At 43.8% G+C, this 23,301-nt stretch overlaps 1 protein-coding gene across 5 annotated transcripts in view; it reads left to right on the top strand.

Moving 5' to 3' along the window:
- NEDD9 (neural precursor cell expressed, developmentally down-regulated 9) overlaps nt 1-23,301 on the top strand; it is a 177,291-nt gene that overhangs the window by 145,537 nt on the left and 8,453 nt on the right. For 4 of the 5 annotated variants that reach the window (XM_027601733.2, XM_027601734.2, XM_027601735.2 and 1 more), the window contains 3 exons: nt 3,816-4,262; nt 21,934-22,035; nt 22,748-22,849. In XM_027601733.2, the coding sequence (XP_027457534.1) occupies nt 3,816-4,262; nt 21,934-22,035; nt 22,748-22,849 (651 nt within the window). Of the gene's footprint in view, nt 1-3,520; nt 3,642-3,815; nt 4,263-21,933; nt 22,036-22,747; nt 22,850-23,301 lie in introns of those variants that run through there. The other variant, XM_027601736.2, reaches the window with a different exon arrangement.

The following is a 23,301-nucleotide window of genomic DNA, read 5'->3' as shown; positions in this document are numbered from 1 at the left end:
GTACAATATATCATTAGTTTTTGATGTAGTGATCCATGATTCATTGTTTGCGTATAACACCCAGTGTTCCATGCAGTATGTGCCCTCCTTAATACCCATCACCGGGCTAACCCATCCCCCCACCCCGCTCCCCTCTAGAACCCTCAGTTTGTTTCTCAGAGTCCATCGTCTCTCATGGTTCATCTCTCCCTCCAATTTCTCCCCTTCATTTTTCCCTTCCTTCTCCTAATGTCCTCCATGCTGTTCCTTACGTTCCACAAATAAGTGAAACCATATGATAATTGACTTTCTCTGCTTGACTTATGAATGAGATGGTTTGTGTTCTGGCTGACGTTAATTTTGCTGTTATCTTCTCGAATGAACTCTTGCCCCCAAAGCACCAAGCGTTTTCAAAAGCCAAGCTCCTCACCCATTTTTTCCCCACTTTCTGATGGCTTGGGCTCTGCTGAACTCTAAAGAGATATATCCATAATTCATTCAGGAGTCATCAGAGTAGTAGTATTAATAATAATATTTTGTCTCGGTCTCTTGAGGGCAATCAATAGTTTGATTATTGCTCTTTGCAGGCAAATATTCCATAAGAGGTTACAGTGACCACAACTCATTATTAATTCAGAGAAATACTGCAAGATACAGTTTTCCTGATATATAGTTGTGAGCAAGAGAAATATCAGCTATGGTAGCATAATTTAGAACAGGACCCAACCCTTGATGGAGACCTGACTGGAGTCTGAGTTGGGAGGGAGCCTAAGGCCAAAGTGCCATCCAGCAAATTAAATAAGTTGTCACAATAGTTTCCTAAGCCTCCAGCAGTGTTAAGGTACTTGACTTGGATTAACTCATTTCATCCTCACAGTAAACCTTCCTCATTTTACCAATGAGGAAGTTAAGGCACAAAAGGAAATAATCTATTCTATAGACATGACAAGAATTGTCATCTTCAGAACTTTGCTATATAATGGAGTTGAGCCCAGTTAGGAGGACACTGTGTGGCTCAGAGTTGTGGAAAGAGAACTGAACCAAGAGACCATAGTCCCATTCCCATCCTTGACACCAACAGTGTGGCTTTGGGCAAATGATGAACTGGCCTCCCCAGAGTTGTTTCTTTTTCTGTAAAACAGGGAGTTTGGGTCTGGTGTTCTCTAAAGGTCTCTGGAAGTGCACGTAACCTTCCGTATGGGAGAGGGAGAGATTTAATATCTGTGTAGCTTGCACAGATATTAAATCACTCACTCCTGTTCAGCCAAGGCTGAGAATATCTGTCACTGTGTGAAGTGTCAGCCTAGCACTTGGGTGCATGCCACCAACGGTCATGCCAAGCAAGCTCTCGTCCTAAAGTCTCACCTCTGTGGGCAGCAGGGAGGACTGCTGGGGAATCATGGACAACCCGTCAGGATAACTCACCTTGGGTTAGTTAGCGAGGACAACAGTCTCTGAAAGTTTTCCCGGAGAAACAGCTCTTGGGGCACATCTGAAGCATTAGCATGCTGCTTCCCAGGTGGTGGGAAGGTCAGGGGGTCAGGAGATGAAGAACATCCAGAACGACTCTCACATGGGGGATTTCTAGCTGCCTCCCATCAAGCACGGTCCAGTGCCCCACTTCAGTGCTGCATGGAGTCCCATGGCACGGACCCAACTCCACTGCCTCCAGCTTATTTGTGCTGATTAGGTCTGTAGTCCTTTGCCTTTCTACTATTTTCTGTTTCTTTTCTTTCCCTTCTTCGTAGCCACTAGAATCGTACAGTTACCCCCCCCCCCAGCTTCCATAGAACTGGCCCTAACTCTATCACTTCTGATTTCATCTTGGGCTTTTTTACCAGCCATTCCCAATCATTGAATAAGGCCCCAGTGAAAGGGACAGAGACCAGAATGCTCGGCTCTCTCCCTACTCTGTAATCACAATACAGTTCTGGTGGAGTGATCTCCCTCAGATTACTTTGGTACAAAGGACCAGAATCTTATCCATAACTCTATGACTTTTCTTTTAAGTTACACAACACTCAAAAAATGGAAGAAGAGAAACAGATTTTAGGGATATGACACATCCTTAAGTGGTTCCTCAAGCCAGGATAGGATGCTGCATGATTTTATCTTCATGTATGTGTATTTTTGTTAGGAAAAACCCTAAAGCTTCCTAGCATATAAATACTAAGTAAAACCTTCACCTAGTTTCCCTTGAGCTTCCCTTACTGCTCACCTGTCTACATTATAGACTTCTTGGATCTCAAAACTGTCAAGAACAAGAATTTCAATCTTATTCTTAAAAAAGCATCCTCAGCCTCCCTGGGTACTCACCTCTATGGCTTGATCTCCTTTTCTTAGGTTAAGTAGTTGCACTAAGAAGATTAACAGTAAGGGTAGGACCCCCTCTCAGGTAGTGACGGGAGGGGAGCTGCCTTACAGAATGCAGCGCCCCCCACCCCCTGCTCCCAGAGAGGAGGCCTAGCGCACAGCACAAGACTGTGGTTATGGGGCATAGTACAGGGGGAGATGATTAATGTATGTCAGTTCTAAAGGAATGAAAAGCACGGGGCTAAGAGATCAAGTCCATGTTTCTAGAGAAGCAGGGGGGCGGCGCAGAAATCCAAACAACTGCCAAAAATTCCATGAAAATGTAAAGTCCTAAACATGCTCCACCCAATAGGCAGTTCCTCCTCCCACAAATGATCATCATGCCAGTGACTCAAGTGCATCCAGACACTTTAGTGAAGCACCAGAGAGATCACTTTTAGTTTTCCAAGTGCTTGTGATGAATTTATAGCATCCCGACTCCTCTGTGTGCTGGGAAGGGGCAGGCATGTGGTGATGGCTGCCATCATACTGCAAAACATGACTAACGCCAATAAATGAAATCTACGGAGCCTTTGAAAGGCTTCCAAGAATGTCAGCACGTACTGCTTGCCCACTCTCTGCTGAATGCCTACTTTGGCTGTCTGCTTATTACTGAATGTGCCAGACAGGCCTTCATACAAAGGGAGAGAGTGTTTTGGGCCCATGAAAGGGGAAGGCAGAGCCTTTCTGATGTGAATGGTGAGATTCAAGAAGTACGGGGCTGGGGGTGGGGGGCAGTGGCAGGGTGAGGAGGGGCCTTCAGGAAAGGTAGGAATAAAAGACCAAAAAAGAAAGTGGTGACATCTACCTACATGCAGTAAATTCTTCATCGCTCCCTGCCATCCAGTCTGGAGATGTACTGTCTACTACTACTGTCACCTGTGCTCCATGCTTGATTATCATGGAAAAAATACTTGCTTGTCGATTCTCCCTGTATCCAAGGACTTCTTGATCAACTGAGAATAGGAATTTGTAAGCCCTGCCAAGGCATATATAAGTCTACTTCTGTTTCCATTTTAACACCAGATATAAATGCCATGTGTACCGTTTGTTATTTGGGATTTTCTTTGACTCTTTCTGCCTCCAGTATATGAAAAGCTTGAGAAATGTCTGCTGTGGCACATCTTGGAATATTTTATTCTTTAAGCTGGCTTTAAGAAAGGAAGAAAAGTGTTTTTGTATAGTGAACTCTTTACCAGTGCTACTCATAATCCCTTGGCACAGCATCTAGTGCTGGAGGAAAGAACTCTTGGGGTGTTCTGAGCTTCGCCGAGGAGACAGTCTGATGTCATTGGTGGCAGACATAGGACGTATGTATCTGTGTTTTGTCTGCACCACCTGTTTTTCTCTTTACAGGCTATTGTTCATATTTGTTCTTCTCTCCCTTCCAGGAAGTGTGCGCCTCCATAGGAGCATGGACTTTCGGTGTTTAAAGGACTGAGCTAGCATTCTAACGTGATTTCCCTCTGTTCTCTTCTTCCTAGAATCTTATGGCAAGGGCCTTATACGACAATGTCCCAGAGTGTGCTGAGGAACTGGCCTTCCGCAAGGGAGACATCCTGACTGTCATAGAGCAGAACACAGGAGGACTGGAAGGATGGTGGCTCTGCTCCTTACATGGTCGACAAGGCATTGTCCCAGGCAATCGGGTGAAGCTTCTGATTGGCCCCATTCAGGATACCCCCTCCAGTCAGGACCAGCCTACTTCTGGGCTAATGCACCAGACCTTTGGCCAACAGAAGCTCTATCAAGTGCCAAACCCACATGGTGCCCCTCGAGATACCATCTACCAAGTGCCACCTTCCTACCAACATCAGGGAATTTACCAGGTCCCCACTAGCCATGGTACCCAGGAACAAGATGTGTATCAAGTACCACCATCAGTGCAGAGAAGCATTGGGGGAGCTAATGGTCCCCACTTAAGCAAAAAGGTGAGTGAGCGACCTACTGGATTTTTGTTTCTACTTACTTGTTTCCATTGCACTCAGAGCGGTAGAAATGTTCCCAGAACAAAAACTTGAAACTTGCAAGAAGTAAATATATCTTCCAAAGAGTAAGTATACCTACATACCTGAACTTGAGCATTGGTTCTGCATCATTTTTCCATTCATTGGTCAGCAAAACTTTGTTCCCATGTCATTATAAGTTCTTGTGTCATTCCAGATCATACTGGATCATTAAGTTGTTTCTGTCTTTCTGATAGATCTGCTTTTAGACCTAGGTTCTACACTCAAATAGTTTCCAGTCTTTTCTGTTTCCTCCTTGAGCGGTACAAGGCACCAAATTTCGCATAAGTACAATGATGCAGAAAGGACTCTCCTTTCACCAAAAGCTGAATCATGACCCCACTGGGCTGGGCTGCACAGAGAACCCACCAAAAGTAAAGGGAGCAAAGAAGCTTGAAGTGGGTCATGCCAACCAACTTTTCTGTAGAGTTGTTAGTTTCAAGGTTGTCCAATTAATACATATGGATACTAGTGAATTTAGAAAGGAGCCATCCTCTTGTCCTTCAGGTAATTCCTATAATAATGCCGAGCCAGTGGGTGAAAACAGTAGAGCTAGAATAGTTAGGAAACCATTTTGTTAAAAAAAAAAAAAAAAAAGGAAGTACCGCTTCAGCACTCTGTATCATTCCAAACGTCACAACAATTTGACATAAATAGAAATTTGTTCATCAAATTAATTTTAACCATTTAGTATATATATATTTTAATTTTTTTAAAAGTAATTTCTACACCCAACATGGGGCTTGAACTCACAACCCCAGTATCAAGAGTCACATGCTCTACCAGCTGAGCCAGCCAGGCAGACACCCTTCATTTAGTATATTTCTGATGCTTGTGATACAGTGATGAACTAAAGAGTGAACAAAGCCTTCATGATGCTTACATTGTAGTGGGGAGACAAGCAAACACTGTAATGTCAGGTGGAAATACACACTGGAAAGAAAATAAGGTTAGTCAACTACGGGAGTAATAGCCAACACCAAGATCATGCTTGTGTGAGCATTACAAGGGAGGACTTTTCTCTTTCGTTTGCCGGCAAATTCCAAGGGTCTACAATGGGTCCTTTGAGGTTTGGTATTAAGAATGTGCTGATTTAATGGAATAAGAAAGAAGGGAAGACGCAGTTAGATACAAGAAGGAGCTTGCTGGCTCCAAGAACACTACATATGCGTGTGTCCTGGCTCAAGAAAATCTAATACAAAGGCTGAATTTATAAACCCAGGTCAATTACGGAATATCTACTTGCATGATAATGGAATTCTCTGCTGGACAAAAAAGGGGGGAGAATCACTGTTGGATTCCTTAAAGTAACAAAACCATGAATGTATTTTCAAATCACCTTTTATACAAAAGGTATGTACTACACACCATTGCTCAGGAGCACCTGTGTTGCATAAGCCAAGCGCAGGCATATGAGAAGAAGTGGTGACTTGTTTTGCCCAGGACAATGATCACTGTCTGGAGGCAAAGTGACTCCATCATGACCTTCCAAAGTCCTTCTTACCCCAGGGACTTTAGATTCAAAGGGAAAGCCAAACCAAGCCCCTTTATCTCCAGAGGGAAAAAAAGAACAGTTGAAAGGTGTAACTATAAATAAATAATTTCTCTCATTCTAAGTCCTGGTTGTTTGCACCTTAAAAATAGCTCTCCCTCATCTGAGCTAGTGTGAGGCAGACAAGGGAGACCAGAACAGGAAATGCTTGGCTGAAAGTTGGTGGGGGTCTAAACTTTCATCACAGTTTATTTTGGCAGGAAGGTGACATGTTTTCCTTTTTAGACTCAACCTTTTTAGTTCCAAGTCTGAAAAGCACTTCAGACTCCTTCCCATTTTATTTGCTGGAACTGCACTGCAGATTTGCTCCTTGACCCTCCAACCTTTTAAAGAGGAGAGACTTTGACCACGCCTTCCCTTGGATTGATGCTGGGGTGTGCACTCGAACTCAATGTTTTGTTTGTTTGTCTAATTCTAAAATCAGTGGAACATTTTATGCTTACCAAAAGGTAGATGATTCCTGGAGGAGGAAGCCAACTTCTGAATCGTACCTCTGCCAGCCTTCCAGGGGAGGACTTTACCAGAACTGAGAAGTAGATAATGCCTGCAGTGCTAAGCTTTGCGCCGTGGGGGGTCCAAAGTGGTAACATGGCAGCAAGGATGGGCAGGGCAGGAGGGAATGGTCCTGGCTCCTCCCTGCCAAACACCAAGTGTTCTGCAGGATATCCTGCCCTCAACTTGAACGTCATCCGAGTGCCTCTGGTCCCCTCGGCTGACCCCCTTCATCATGTCCACTGGGCCACTGGCGCGAACCTCCATGGGTATGAGGAGGAAAAACTTCTTCCTTCCTTTCCCTCCCTCTCTTCCTTCCTTTCTCCTTCCTCTTTTCTCTCTCCCTCCCTCCCTTCCCTCCTTCCTTCCTTCCTTCCTTCCTTCTCTCCTTCCTTCCTAGTGGAGATGGCTTGGCTGCTAAAAGGTAATTTTAACCTTCTAGATAATAGTTGTTTAAAAAACTTCTGTCAACATCTTCCTCTGTGTAGGGTCTTCTCGGTGGGTGAGAATCACACTAATGACGTAAGCCAAGGCCCCCAGAGTTAGTCTCAGTACAGCAAGAGTCAGGCAGGCTTTCTGGGTTTTGTTTTTGTCTTCGGGCTTTTTTTTTTGTTTTTCATTTGTTATTGTAGCTGACTTAGTGAATAGCCCTAAACCCATTTTTCTCTTTACTTTCCCATCGGTAAAATGGTGGTAAGCCCAGAACTAGACATTTCTGGAAGTTTAAGCTATGGTCCTTTAAAGCTATTAAAGAAGAAAAGAAAGAGGAGGTGGATCTTGTTCTAAACCATGGAAGTGTGGTTTAAAATGTTTAGAGAACATACGAATCATTTGGAGAGGTAGGGAAGGTGAGCTGAAATGCAGACTTCCAGGCCTTTCCCACCAGGAATTCTAATCCTGCGGCCTGGGAATCTGCCCTGGGGTGAGCTCGTTAGCTAGTTCTGGGGGAGGTGACCCAGGACTGCATTTGGGAAACACTGTGAAGTGACCATGATGGGGGGTTGGATATGTTCCAATCTGATTGTGATTCGGGACTTTCCATAGTTAAAGATGCCCTTGATGTTGCTACAGACTGTGGGCTTCAGGAGTTTTATCCACAACAGTTTTTTCCATGAATGAATCATTTAAGAGGAAAAAAAAAAATTCTGCCTTCTATCACTTCAACTTTGCTCTTTGGGAAACTGCAGCCTCTACCCACCTAAGATGCCTCTACTCATCCCAACCACATTAAGTGCCATGTATCACTTATTATACCAGCAGTTAGAAAAAGGAAGATATTCATGTCATCTCCACCCTTTTATGAAACAAGACAGCATGAGTATGGTGCAAAGAGCATGGGCTTTGGGGTTAGGCTGACCCCTGGCTCTCTTCCTTCATAGCTGTCAATCCCTTGGCAAGTTCCTCAACTTCCCTAGGCTTTGGTTTCTCCATCTGTAAAATGGGACTAATCACAACTACCTCACAGAGTTCTTGTGAGAATTCAATAGAACAACATACAGGAAGGACCTGGCCCAAGGCTTAGCACGGCGGGGGCTTAAAAAATTAGTTCCTCTCCCTTGTTTGTCTTTCCTTTCTCAGAGTTTGTTTTGAACGGCCTCAGCCCTGTTTGTGTTTCTGATTGTGCATCAAATATGCAAATACTTCCCTGCTAACACATAGGCTGTTCCCTCTGAGTGCAGGGCTCTCTCTCTCTTGGGTTCTACAAGAACTTTGCACAGAGTGGAAAAGAACTCTTAGCTATCTGGAAACCATATACACTGACACCTTTCTTAATTTCATTGGTCTTTTGCCCTGTGGGTTTCGGGTGCAGTGCCGTTTTATCCGTTAGGCATTATGGGCAGAATGCCCAGGACCTGCAAGAATGTTTGAGGGCCCCCCTCCCCCCCAAAAAATTTTGACTCCAAAGTATGAAACACAAAATATATAATATTAATATATATTAATATAAATATAATAATTATATATTATATATAATTTATATAATTAATATATAATTAATATAAATATATTTATATGCAAATATGATTAATAAACATTTAGACAAATGTGTAGGAAACAACATAATGTCAGCCTCATTAATTACTACATTTAGAGCTCAGAGCTACTTTATTACATTTGAAAACAATTTGTAGGTTAGATTCTTCTCACTTTGCAAAGATTTCTAAATATACCCTGTGATGGCCAAGAACTCACAGGCAATTTTAAATTAACTGAGTTACTCACAGTCCAATAATTTGAAAAGCTAAATTATGTATATTTTTTAATGTTCTCAATTCTTTAAAAGCAAAAATTCTACTTACTAAGGGACTGTGGCTGAGAATGAGGCCCCCAAAGGTCCAAAAGCCTAAGGGCCACAAAGGTCTAAAATAGCCTCATTTTTCTACTTCAAAGATTAGTAAAACTGCCGCCTGAGTTCATCCATTCTGTGCCTTGATCTGCATGGAGAATGATATGTGTTTCTCTGCTTATTTTTGGACACATCATTTTTATTCTAACTGATGCAATTAGGTTTGTTTTGCATCCTTCTGAAGATCAGTTTTGAGCTAAATTATAAGCCCCATTACGGCAGGCAGGGGCCTGGGCTGTTGTTTACATATGGCATTTCCATGTATGACATTTCCTGCTATAGGCCACACTCACAGCAAAGTGTCAGCACACGGATGACAGCCAATGACCGAAGGAATGAGGCAGACGCAAGAAATGAAGCATGTAATTTGAGTTGACCTTTAAGTAAACTGAAAAGTGGTTCTGATCTTATCACCCATCGGATTTACACACTGTTCAAATCTTATCGTCCAGTTCCTTACGATCTCTTATGACCTATGTCAGATTCTACATGGTAGTTTTCCCCTAAGAAGGATGTTGGGGATTGCCACCATCTTTTTTCTGTAATCATAACTATCTCTACACAACAAGTGAGCATTCAAAGCATGACTGATGTAAAGTTCAGCATGTCTGAGAGCGTACCTATGTATTTGAGAGAGTGCACGTGCATGAGCATGGGGAGGGGCAGAGGGAGAGGGAGAGAGAATCTCAAGCAGACTCCCCACTGAGTGAGGAGCTCGATGCGGGGCTCGATCTCACAACCTGGAGATCATGACCTGAGCTTGAAATCGAGTTGGACGCCTAACCGGATACGCCACCCAGGTGCCCGAGAGCCTAACTTCTATGCATTTTGCCCAATGTAGACAAGATTAGTTGACTCTTCCATGGCCACTTAAAGAGGAGAACAATACTATTTTTACTGGGGAGCAGAGCTTCCTTTGCATATTCTGTGATTTACCTAGAATGACTTTTCTCCTCCATTCTATCTGTAAACTCTTATTCATACTTTAAAGCCCATGTCAATGTTCATCTCTTCTGTGAAGCTTCCTGTCTGCACCCCAGCCGTTTTCTCCCTCCTCTTTTGTCCCCAAAATATGTCGTCCTCTTCACTTAATCTCAAGGGAAGCTCATGGGTTCATTAAAAACCAATGGCCGTTACAATGGGCATGATGGGCCAGGCTGGGGGCCAGTACTGTTTTGGGGGTGGCACTCAGAAAACTCTAGATTTATCTAAACCCCATGACATCACCTTTAAAGACCATGTCCTACATTCCAAAATGGGACACAGCCAAATGTTGTCAGGAAATGATTAAAAGATTTTTGCCAGGTCTTCCAGGCCCATTCCTGAAAGGTAACGTAAGAACCAGAAATAGATTCACTATAACATTTGTACCTTCTTAGACACTGAGTCATCGCGAATTACACACATACACACAGATGCACGCACACACAAACACACAAACACACCCTCACCCAAAGTCATTGGATGGGAACAGAGGACTTCCCTTATTGGGATGTGAAGCATTGCAAAATCTGGTTGCCCGGAGCAACATTCAGTTACCAACCAGCTAACTGCTATATATTAGCAGTATGATTTGTCTACCAACAAGTAAAAATAGATTTAGAGGAAATGAAAGCGCCCCGAGAAGATAAACTCTGACTACACCTCACTTTCCTTTGTTCCTTTCCAATACACACACAGACACACACATACCCCTTGAAAACAGAATCAGAGTTTGACAGGGCACAGAGTACCTCTGGTTTCTTCACTTATAAACTCCATAAAGTAGGACCATGTTTCAAAATTGTGCATCTCTATATAAAGATAATCTGAATTTAAATTATTTTTCCCCTCAATACATGGCTTTTGGGGCTGTGTGGAGAAGTGAACTTCCATCTAAATTCCTTGCCCTCAAAAGTCAAGATGAATTCTACATCCTACACAGAACTGGAGGTCCTTGAGCACTTAAGGGCAGGACTTTATGAGCTCACTTTGAAAATGAGAAGTCTCTCCTCCCAGCCGAGCCACCCACGCCAGGGGAATGAGCAAACTGGAACACCTCCCTAAAAATGTACAAAGGCCTTTTTTGTTTGGTCAATGCCAAGGCCTTCTAACTCAGTTGCAATTTGTCATAAAGCTCACAGATAGTGCGTATTTCTAAAAGTGCATCAATAACTTCTTGTAAACCCACACCAGAGCAAGCAGAGGTAATCTTCCTTCCTTTTTCAATGATTTCATGCTAAGCCACTGTGCTTATCAGAGTGAATGGGTCAGATATTGTGTGTGGTGTGATGTCTGGCTGAGTGGATAATGCTGTATTTGTGAGGGAGAAAAAATACATTTATTTATTTGATTTGATGACAAAACTCAGACAATATTGGTAGAACACGTCTTTAAAAGCAGGCTTCTTTTTTTTTTTTTTTTTTAAAGACCTCTCCATTCATTCATTTGTCAGAGAGAGAGAGAGAGAGAGAGAGAGAGCACAAGCAGGCTTCTTTGAGTACATTGTGGAAAATGCACTACAAGTTTCCATCAGAAGTGCGCTTGGTTCTAAATAGTGCCATACACCCAGTTTTCAAGGTACACTTCTAGAGAGGTATGCTGTTCCTGGCTAAGGAGTCACGGTGTGACTCACTTAGGACAGTGTGTTTTCTCTCAAAGTTCTATGTAACTCCAGTAACATTTGAAGAGTACCAAGGGATCTTCTCTTTAAAGGGACTCCAGAGTAGGTCGATTTTTGAAGCAAAGAATCTTTAGCCATGGATAATCACATCTGGTTTATTTAGGTAATTTTTATTGGGTTTTCTTAAAGCAGGATGTGCTTAAACCAGTTATTTATCATAACGGTCATTTATTTTCAAATTTACCACCAATTGACTGTGTAGCCCTTAGCATGCTATGAAGTTACTCATTTTTCAGGATAGTTTTAGGACAAAAGTGGGGGTAACCCAAAAGTGCCCTGGGCCCTGGCTCCATGTTAGGGACCTTACATCCATAATCTCATCTGATCTTCTCAACAGCTTCCTAAGGTGTTCCTAACACCACACTCTCTTTACGGGGGAGGGATCTGAGGTCTGAGAGGTGAGTTAACTTGCTGAAGGACATACCTCTGGTAGGAGGTGACCTTGATATTTGAACTTGCATCTGTCTGACTCTGAAGCTAATGATTTTTACATCCTGGCTAATGGTTGATGCTGCCAAGCCCTAAAATAAGAGGGCTTGTTTAGGACATTTCATTAGCAATTCCAGATCATCAGAATCCTGGGTGCTAAACAGCATCGTCTTGGACAGAAAGAATTAAAGTCACTTCAGAAGCCTCTATGCTGAGGGAGTGTGAGTTGAAAAAGGTGGAAATTCCTGCCACTCAGCTGCAGTGATCAGGGCAGGTGATCTGGAAGTCCTGAGCAGATGATGAAGGTGATGTAAAGACCGTAGTATCACTGAGAACATTGCTGTGTTGGCTTCCTCTACCATTGGAAGCAACATCTTTTCAAATGACTTCCAATTGGTCCAGATGGATAACTTCATTTAACCAGACACAGTAGTCCCCCCCCTTATCTGCAGTTTTTGTTCTCACGATTTCAGTTACCCACGGTCAGTCAGGGTCTGGAAGCAAATGATCCTCCTTCTGACATGGTCAATGCCTACGTCACTCACCCCACTTCACCTCAATCATGTAGGTATTTTATTGTCTCATGTCATTATAAGAAGGTACCTACAGTATAGTAAGATATTTTGAGAGAGACCACGTTCACATATAGCATATCATTATAATTGTTCTATTTTATTATTGTTGTTGTTAATCTCTGTGTTGAATTGATAAATTAAACTTTATGTATGTATGTAGAGGGAAAAAAACATAGTATATATAGGGTTCGGTACTAACCACGGTTTCAGGCATCCACTGGTGGTCTTGGAACATATCCACCATGGATGAGGAGAGACTGCTGTCTAGTTAAATCTCCCAGAATGGGCTTGCCAGGGAAAGGGGCACCCCCAAAATTTAAGATACCCAGATTTCAAGTTTTGCTTCTCTAACAAGGAAGTAAGTTTCTCTGTGAAACTAGGAAAGTAGTAAATTTCTAGTAAATTTCTAATCTGTCTTGCTAATGTAAGCAACGGGACAGAGAAAAGTAGAGGTGGGCCGCGGGACCCAGCTAACCAGGCTCTTATTTACTTCTCTGTCATTAACCCGCTGAATAACCTCTCCGAACTTCAGTTCCCTCAACTGTGAAATGGGGAGTAGGGATGAATTATCTCTAATGGTTTTCGCTAAAATTTTATGATCCAGATATCCTTATCTGATTCTTTCCCAGAGTCACTTGAAAAGTTTAGTAAAACCGCTTGACCTCAAGATTCTTAAAAAAAAAAAAAAAGACACTCAAGCTTTGATATAAATTTCAAGTTGACCCCATAGGTTTTGGCAAATCTTCTTACTCTTCCTTTAGGATGCAGTCTGCCTTCCCATCTAGAAACCGCAGTCACCTCCAGGAGATGGAGCTGTGGCAATGGAAGACAAGGAGCCGGAAGAACCCGGGGGCGGGGGGGGGGGGGGGGGGGCGGCGGTGGTGGTGGGTATGCCGAGCCAGGGAGACTTGGAGCTCGAAGGCCCATCCTGTACGTGAGAACACTTTCCAGAGAGCAGCTTCTTCAGGAGAACTCTCTTCCCTGCTTTGGTACCAAAAGCTAAGAGAGTGTTTCCTCCTAGAACTTATTTTTCTGTCCATTTTCCTCTGTTTAATCCTCTCGGATATGGCAGAGACCCTTGGCAGGTCAGGTATCTCTGGAAGCAACAGCCCATGTGATGGGTCTGTCACCTCAGCCACCGTGTCCTGTCTCCCAATGAGGCCGTGAGGGGGCTCCTGTGTAGGAGGAACCAAGAGCTCCAGGCATGTGGATCCAGAAATGCTCATGCCTTGCCCCCTTTCCATAATCACATCCCCTTTTGGGCATCTCTCTAAAATCCATTTCAAAACCCAGATGTCGTGCTTAGTGCCCTGTTGAATGTATCTGGACATCCAAAGAACCAAAACGTTTGTGCCTTTTATAGTTCTCCAAGAACATTTCGGTCCACGGGATATTAAAAAAAAAAAAAAAATGACTTCGCTGGACCCAGCTCTGTCACGGGTCACATTCAGCTTTGTCCGGAGAAAGACCTCAAACCACTGCAGGAGCCCAGACGTCATTCCCCGCCATGCTCTTACACATTAAATGCTTCGAGCTGCTCTTCGGCTCTTGGTCACTCCGTAACTAAATATTGCTTTAGCACTTGCTGCACGAATTGCTTCCTGAAAGCAGCAGGGGAGGCGTGCTAGAGGCTTGACAATCGAGGCACTGTTTCCATGGAGTGGTTTGCCTCCCAAATGCTGTGTCAAATGAAAGTGACCCAAGAGCCCCGTTCCACTTCTGAGCCTTTGGTTGTGACTTTTTCCTCCTTGGGGAACAAAAAAAAAAAAAAGAGAGAGAGAGAGAGACTCGCCACGATTTAGATGTGGTGAGGAAAAGGCTGAGTTCTAGCCTAAAAATCAGACAGCAGAATGTCTTTGAGGGAAAGTAAATCACCACCCAACAACAGAGGGGGAGAAACTTCGATGAGCTCAAGAGAAGTGTTAGGAAGCGTGCAGTTGGCCCACAAGGGTGTATTTTTTGGGCCAGACTCGGTTTTCATTATATTGTTGCTATGCGAATAATAAATGAGCTCATTGCTACACCCAAGCTGGGCAGAGAGAATTTATAGAGAATTAATAAATCCAGTGGAGGCAACATGTGGCTTTTCCTCTGGTCATAGAAAAGAAACTAGTAATCTTGGATTTTAAACAGACAAACCTGTATAACGTTGCCGTTTCTGAAAACTGGATCCAAGTTCTAACAGGCAGGCAGTGATAATAGTGAAGTTTCTCTTCCTAAGGGTTTTTCTTTAAAGGGAAAGGGTCACGCAGTTCATGGGCTTTAAGACAAAGAGGTTATTATAAGATCTAATAAATACTGTGGTGACTCTGTGAATGCTTTTTAAGGGCACTTACGTGAAATAAGTCCTTTCCAGAGGGCGGTTTTAGAAATCTAAATACTCTCGTTAATACATGAAACCCAAAGATAGTATAAATAAAACAGGGGGCTAGGGGAGTTAGAAATAGACAGGAAGCAATCTAATTTTACTTTCCACAGATGCCAAGAAAAATGCAAATGGCCGACTGCTAATAAGTGAGGCCTACTTCTGAATTCAGACAATCTTAGTACTGTTAATGGCGGAGTTATAAAACTGTACTATAATTATTACGGCACAGTGGCACTTTTTACCTTCTCACCAATTACTCATTATACTTCCTGAGTACCTCCTGGGTTGCCTAGGTGTTGATTAGGCCCTGGGGCGGAACGCCAGGAGCTGGGTCCACACATGTCTGCTCTGCTAGATTGATGGGTAAACTCTGGTGGTCAGTTATCGAGGCATTATCTGGATATCAGGAAGAAAGGATTGTGTCATTCTGGCCATTTCTGATGTTGCTTTGAAATGTAGAGACCTAGACTCAGAGAATTAAATCATGGGACACAGAAACCCCAAACAGTTACAAAGACCCCTCCATATCCTTCCAAGTGGGATTTCTTGTTATTTTTTTGAAATTCTGTTAAAATTATTTAAAAATATTTTTTTCTGATTTTTGTAATTGTTGAAGCAGGCATCCACCAAATGTAGAAGTATGAGCAATAATAATGATGAGAATACCCTAGAACAGTTAATCTGTGCTCCACCCCCAACACCCCATCTCCATCTCTTCTCCATTCCACCCAGTTCTTTCTGTCAAACAGTAGGATTTTTCCGCTTCCTTTTTACTGTTTTTATTCTTCTTTACGGTTGCGGGTAGCATGGCAGGAGGGAAGGAACCAAAACAGGGGTGGGTGTTGGAGGAGAAAGATGAGAAGGTGCCATAAGTAGCAAGTAGTAGGGCTGGCGTCAGAAGGAAGGATGGCAGAACATGGCGGGACCTGAGACCCTATTAATCTCGGCTTTTGTAGGATTCGCGGGGTGGGGAGGGTCTGCCTTCATGATTGGGTAGCATGCAGCTGAGGGCCTTCACAGCAGCTAGGCCCCACTCCGAGGCACCCAACCCATGAGCTCTGCTCTGAAGAGGTGAAGCGGATGCCCACAGAGACTTGCTGAGACGTTGGCCCCAGGGATACCATGTGAGCAGCAGTTGTCTTGAAGGTATTTTGCTTCTAGACATTCCAGTTGGGTATGTGCCCCACTTCTTGGTGAGATCCTCTTGACAAACCCAGCTCGTGATCTTCCACTGAAAAGGCCTTGTCTGAAGAGAAATTCAATCAAGGGTCCTGGGTTTGGGATGTTGCCATCTTTCTCCTGGATAACAGGTTTATTTCTATGCCTCATAAAGCATGTTTTTCTCCTGGGGTTTTCCACTGGAGTGTCTTGGGCTGTTAGGGTGATAACTGTGACAATGGCAATACTGATAAGACCAGAGTAAAACAGTAACCCAAGTAAATCTATTGATGGCCATAGAGAACCAAAGTCTCTTGTCACTTACTGCTTTGATGTGAAATTCCCATTGCCTCACAGACCTAACTGGGAACACTGTATGCATTTGTAAAGATTAATTTCTTTCTATTTGACTCATATCTAAATGATTAAATTTTATTTGCTCCCATGGTTTAATCATGAAACAGTCTGAAAGCAAACAGCCTTGAGATCTGTGGTCACTAAGACACAGACCACGTCCTCCTCATATTGAGAAGAAAGCAAAAATTGGCTCTTGTCTTTTTCTGCTGTCTTGTCTCCTATATTTCTGGGTATCTTTGTAGGGTGGACATTGTATTTTTAAATATTTGTAAGAAATCATTTAAGGCCCATAAAAATGTTCTCTACTTCCAGAGAGGATTTTATTTCCTTCTGCCAGCCTCCCAGCCATGCATAAATCTAATTTCGGGCTTGGAAATGTTCTTACCCACCCCGATGAGTGAAAACCTGGCTCCAGCCCGTGCAAGGGTGGCTTCCCTTCCAGCACCTTCTCACTTTTACATGCAGCCCTTAGGATTCCAACCCCAAAATGGGGATGGTTATCAGGGTCCCAACCTTGGGGAGCCCTAGAGTCCAATATTCCCCCGCACCCAAAGATGCTGCAAAAAGACACCTCTGAGTCTTTTTGAGAGGTGTGGCCTCTCAGACACCTATTTCACATCCGCAAATGCCCCCCAGGAAAAAAAGCAGCCTTAAAGTGTGGGCTTACCTCTGTGAATTCCTTCTCTGCTCCCAAATTTGGACCTGATCATTCTTTACTATCTTTTAATGCTTTAATGCTATGAAGAAGATTTTTAATGTCTTTTCCTCATTTTTCAAAAACTGTCTTCAGTGGGATGGTTGATCTGAATTACCAGGTCCACAACTTAAGTCCAAAAGTAAAAGCTGTATAACCTAGCAATTATAATAGAATTAGAATAGACAATTATAATAGACATAACTGAGGCTTAAGGGGTTTACCCGAGGCCAGGCACTTTATGTACTTGATCTCATTTTATACACTAATAGCCTATAAGTGTTATTATTTCCATTCTCCTAATGAGGAAACGGGCTTAGAATGGACAGATCCCTTGGTCATGTTCTCACACGTGGTAGAGTCAGCTCTGCCTGAGTCCAGCTTGTGTTCTAAATCACTCCCCTCATCAGACCGAATCCTTTCCATGAGCTAAAGACCTAATGTGGCCATGGCCTCTGATATACAGCTCCCGCTCCTTTCCATTGTGTTTTCCTTCTGATATTAAGGTAAACTGCAGAGTTTGTCTTGATTTCTTTTTGCAAAACTCCCCCGTACATTTCTAGTTTATGGCTGAGAAGAACACAGATGCTCATGTCACACGCAGACTCTGGGGAAAAGGAAACCATCTAGCAGCCCTTCTTGGCCTCCATGGTGGTTTGCACCAAACAGTGGTACAGGTGATCATGCTTCTGTGGTTTCTGATTTCTTGATTTTATCTAAAATTCACTCTGCTTTTTTGGCTTCCTCACTTGCCTGTCCTTACCATGCATGGCTGAGAAGAGCCCATTCCGCCCCTTCTCCCATGGGTCCCACTCATCCTAGAGTTGACTCACCTGGAAACCAACCTCATCCTGCACAGGCAGACCTTGGTTCCCGTCCTGTCCAGTTCCACACCATCTTGCTTAAGAAAAGCCTCGAGTTTTCCTTTAGCTCATTAATGTATCCAGTCAATGCATTTATCCAAGCCCTACTACAGTCAAGGCACTGTGATAGGCCCTGCTGTCTATCTACAAATGAAGAAACAGGCTCTATCTCCACCATGCCAAGAGAAGAAATGGGAAGCACTGAAAAGGACCACAAGTGATAAGTCCCCTTAGAGATGTACACAGAACGTGCTTGGGGCGTTCGAAGGAGAAAGGTATTCTATTTGTCTGGAAAGGCCCCATGGGAGAGAGTCACTCAGCCTGGCCTTGAAAGCCGAATAAAATGTGAATTATGAGGACGGGAAGAATAATATCTTGGAGAAAGATACAGCATGAGTGAAGGCACAGAGGTGGGGCACGTGGGGCATCTGTATAAAATGGTGGAGTTCAGTCTTGCCAAGGAATGGAATTGCTAAAGAGCTTTTTGGTACCTGCCCTCAGACTTTCAAGGTATTGAGGGAGGAGGGCAGAAATACATAGATGAAGGCAAGACGGGCCCCCTGAGGGCCAGAGACATTTGGCCAGGGCGTTGTTTGAAATATTTGAGCCAATTCTGGAAATCAGATTTCATGTTAAAAAATACAGATCTCTGGCTTGTCCTGAAAATTTGAGAGACTTAGCCACACGGGGCGTATTTTCTCAGGATGACAGCTGACTGGAGCTGAGGAATGGCTGCTCTCCTTCGGGAGGTTGTGAGCTCTGTCTCCCCAGCGCAAGATCCCAGCTCGCTTCTCCCTCCCCCTCATCTGCTGGGCCCCACAGGCATCTAAGCATCAGGCCCTTGCTGGGCTACAGGTGCAAGCCCAGGCTAAGGACTGGGGAGGTGCAAGTGGCCCGGCCCAAGGGCCTCTCTTCCAGCTCACTGACTCACACATCGCTGCCAGCCTTTTTAAAATTTCAGCATGCACGGCTCTCAAAATTATGAGACATTGGAGGGATTTAAATCATCTCTAAAAGCAGCTCTTGGTGCCCAGGCTCTGATGCTGAAAATGGTGAGAATCAAACACATCAGAGTGTAGGGTGGGGGGCGCCGTGTATGTGTTTGCTTGTTTTTAGGCAAGCACATAATTAGAGCACTAACCTAACCCCACTTTCTGCACTTTGGGAGATTTATTAAATGGACTGTTCCTTTCCGAAATGTCTACATCTGCCCTTCCTCTCTTCTCAAAGTGTCCACCTTCAGACTCTTCAGTTAGTTGACAAAAATAGTAGACTAATATCTGAGGACCGATCAGGTTCCTCACAGGGCAGAAAATCCGTATTTGGAAAATGCAAATCCTCTGCCAGGGTCATCAGGAAGGGGGTTGCCTGCCCTAGCCCTTGGTCTGAGAGCCCCAGGAATCCCCCCTTTCTAGCCCCGTTTGCATCAACTCTAATGAACTAAGAGGTTCCTAAGGCTAAGCCCTTGTAACTATAAATAAATACACAGAATAAAAGGAAAGCACAAAAGAAAAACCAACGGAGTGAGAAAGGAAATGAAAAACGTGACTTTGTTTCATTGAGAAAATTAGGTTTGAAATGCCCTTTGTGTAGCAATGCCATCAAGGTCTTGCCCTTGCAAACACGCAGGAGAATGCTTCCAAAATTTACATCCCCTTAGCTAGACCCTGGTGTTCCTCAGAGGCTAACGTTCAGTGATTCTGGGACAGTAGAGAGGTTTTTGTGTACTGTGTCAAGCAGGAAGAAAAGGTCTTATGACCGCAGAACTGGATACTCTGTAAGGTACAGAACAGTCAGCACTTTCCTCTGAGGAGAGAACACGCAATTGGCATGAAAGCCACCCAAGCAATGGGTTGAGGAGGAGAATGTCCAAAAGGAGAAGACGTCCAGCTCCTTGTTCCTTCAGACGTTACAGAGTGGATCGCTGTGTGCCCCGGCTGTGTCTGACCAGAGGCAAAACACTGGTCCCTTTTAAATGCTATTTGTGGACCAGCGCGAATTAGATGGTACCATCGGGAATGCTGGCCTCGGGGGAGACTTCATTTTGTTGGCTTCCCCCCCCCCAACTGTGGTTTTCACCATCTGTTTCTTTTAATGCATAAACAAGGAAAATGACTGGCTTGGAATGCAAAGTTTTTAAAAACCAGATGACCACAGGCATCCTCCAAATGAGAAAGAGAGAGAGCAAGTTGAGGTTTTGTGACATTTGTCAGGAAGTGAGAAGTTAAATACCGGGAAGCACTAATGCTCCCTGCCAGGGAAGATCCACAAAGGCAAGGAAAAGCTTTGTCTAGGGCCCCGCCTTTCTGAGGTCTTGCCATATGTTTACATCTCACCAAGGACTATTTTCAGATACCGGCAGCACCCCCTCTATCTCCCAGCCCCCGCTTCCCATCTTTAAACTAAAGATGGAACCACTCAGCTGGCCTTCAGCATAGCCAGCCTTGGTTTTCCATTAGCATTATTACTAACTTGGCAACCTCGGACAGAATCCACTCTTAGAAACTTTCAGACTGAACAAAAGCTGTGTTGTGTACAGGTTCTATTATAAAGCCAAAACAGAGAGCTATAAATAGAGGGGCTGATGCGATACACTCAGAGAAGATACTTCACTTCTCTCCTGGACAATAGTGAGCGAAAAAAATAAAAAATCATATAAGGGCCCTAGGAACACAGTGCGTTTTTCTGCCACTGGCATGGCAAAGGGCATACCACTTTTAAAAGGAAGATTTGCTAGGCACAATACGGTGGCCACTCTATAAATGGTTCTGTATGCTCCATGCCAACAAAGTTTAAAGCCATAGATTCCTTTTCTTAAACCCAAGGCAGTGAAGAGATTTGATGGGATGGTGACTGTAATACTAATCTCCTTTACCTTCATTGCAAGAAGTAATGAGCTGCAAGCACCAGGGATTTCAGCGTTTTAGAGCTTCCCTGGGGAGAAGGGCATTGGTGCTTTTGGCTGAGTTCCACCCACTTCAGCATAAGATGAACACGAGCATTTTTCACATAGTTTCGTAGGCAGCCTGATGCCAGAATTTTCACATTAGGGGGAGGATAAAAGATGATGGTTTCTTAAGGAAGAACCAACTCTGCCTAATTTACAATGCCCGTTCTCCAAAAAAAAAAAAAAAAAAAAAGACAATACTAAGGGGGGGGCACTATTAGTCATTCGGGGGGCAGGGGTTAGGCAAACACAAGACTCTAGTTATTTAGAAGACCTTGGAGGATTAAATACATTTCCAAATGAGTTTCAGTTCGAGTAAGTTCTCTGCCGATGCTTAGGACACAAGGAAGGATGGTAGATGGGAAACTACTAGCCTGCCGGGTGAGGTTCCTTTTATTGGCATTGGTTCCAGATGCCAGAGTTGTGATGAGTGTGTTTGACTTCCCACATCCCTTGGACGTAGGTACTGTCTGGGATGTCTGCTTCCCTGGTGGAAATGAGAAAATGATTAGAGACCTGAACTCTGTTCCTGGTGGCTCCTGATAGGTCTGTCATTGGTTTCAAAGGTTGGATTGAAATCTCCTGGAGGCTTCTTGAGCTGTTGGCTTCATAAAAGTACTCTAGTGATCTATGGAATTTGTTATAATAATAATAATGTCACATGTAGAGGCGTCCTGGGGAAGGCATGAGAGGAATTTTAAGTAGCTCAACACTCTATTTGCATTATTCGCTTTACAAATAGTTTCAGAGCCTTTTAAAAAAATGTTTTCTTTTTCATTATGCTGTGGTTTTGGTGCTTCAAAGGGATGATCTAGGATCATAATTTAAAATTTCATAATTTAACAATGATTCTCCCTTAAGGTACATCCTGGGAATTGAGACTTGGACCAACTTTGAGATGGTTTTATCATCAAGAGGAAGAGGGATGGAGCTATTTCAGGGATTTGTTCTTTATTGGGATTCGAGAGGGGATTTAAAAGTGTTCTGACCTGATGTCGCTTTGTCTCCTTCCTTTTTTCTCTTCCCTTCCGGGTTTTCCTTTCTTTCTTCTTATGGGGGAGAGGTGACGGAGGGGTGCCTGGTTAGGAAGCTAAGAGAGTCACTCAGGACTGGGGCTTGGAATTTTACACCTCTCTGTCTTCCTGCCCACAGGTGGTAACCCCCGTGAGGACAGGCCAGGGCTACGTCTACGAGTACCCGTCCAGACACCAAAAGGACATCTACGACATCCCTCCTTCCCACGCCACGCAAGGGGTATGTATCAGAACGCCGGGAGAGCTTCAGGGTGGCATTGCTTCAGGGCTACAGAGCAAAGGGAAGTTCACCAAGTATGCATGTTTCACTTGAAGCTAACTATCCAGAAGCCATTTCCAACAATGCTATTTAAATTATGTTTTCTGGATCTGCTTAATCAGGAAATCCTAGGCCTGTATCTGACAAAGCGTTTATCGCTTATCATTTTCGTTCAGGAAATGTAAAATTTAAACTACAGTTTAGAGCACAGACAGCAGGGCGCCTGGGTGGCTCAGTCAGTGAAGTGGCTGACTTCGGCTCAGGTCATGATCTCAGGGTCCTGGGATGGAGCCCTGTATTGTAGGGCTCCCTGCTGAGCAGGGAGCCTGCTTGTCCCTCTCCCTCTGCCCCTCCCCCTGCTCATGCTCTCTCTCTCTCTCTCTCTCTCTCTCTCTCTCTCACTCTCTCACTCACTCTCTCTGCCTCAAATAAATAAACAAAATCTTTAAAAATAAAGTCCAGACAGTGTAGATACTTCATGTAAGGTCATTTTTATACTCAGTCTAAGTCAAAGAACATGAAATCTAAAAAGAAAAATTCTACCAACCCCTTATGACATACAGCAAAGGTATACATAACCTGGCAAATAAATCCATAGTGAAAGGCTTGGTAGTGTAAGAAATGACACGTATACGACATTTCTGTTCTGGGTAACGCAAGTGTTTCTCTTCAGGTGTACGATATCCCTCCATCATCAGTGAAAGGCCCTGTGTTTTCAGTCCCAGTGGGAGAGATAAAACCTCAAGGCGTCTATGACATCCCTCCTACTAAAGGGGTAAGTGAGCTACCACAGAGCAGCAAAACAATGGGTACATGTGCGTGCGTGCGCGCGCGCGCGCGCGTGTGTGTGTGTGTGTGTGTTTATTAGAGTAAAACGAGAAGGGCAAACCAAAGGGGAAAAACTAGCCTTTATGAGAGAATGAACAGGGGGAAGAAAAGGCAATAGGGGCACCTGGCTGGCTCAGTCAGGGTGTATTCAACTCTTGATCTCGAGGTCATGAGTTCGAGCCCCCCATGGGGCACAGAGATTACTTTAAAAAAAAGGGAAAGGAAAAAAATCTCAAAGGTAAGTCTAAGCATTCCATAGTTAGGGCATTCCATTAAAAATGAGGTAGTCAACAAGGAGAGCCAGTAAGAAGCTAAAATAATTCAGTTTTGCAAGCAGCCAACATATCTCATATTTAAGGGAAGTGTTACAGTGTCCTCAGTCCATGGATAGGGGTTGCT

This window comes from Zalophus californianus, chromosome 7 (assembly GCF_009762305.2).
Source record: "Zalophus californianus isolate mZalCal1 chromosome 7, mZalCal1.pri.v2, whole genome shotgun sequence".
NCBI lineage: Eukaryota > Metazoa > Chordata > Mammalia > Carnivora > Otariidae > Zalophus > Zalophus californianus.
This window is presented reverse-complemented; position numbering and strand designations above follow the sequence as displayed.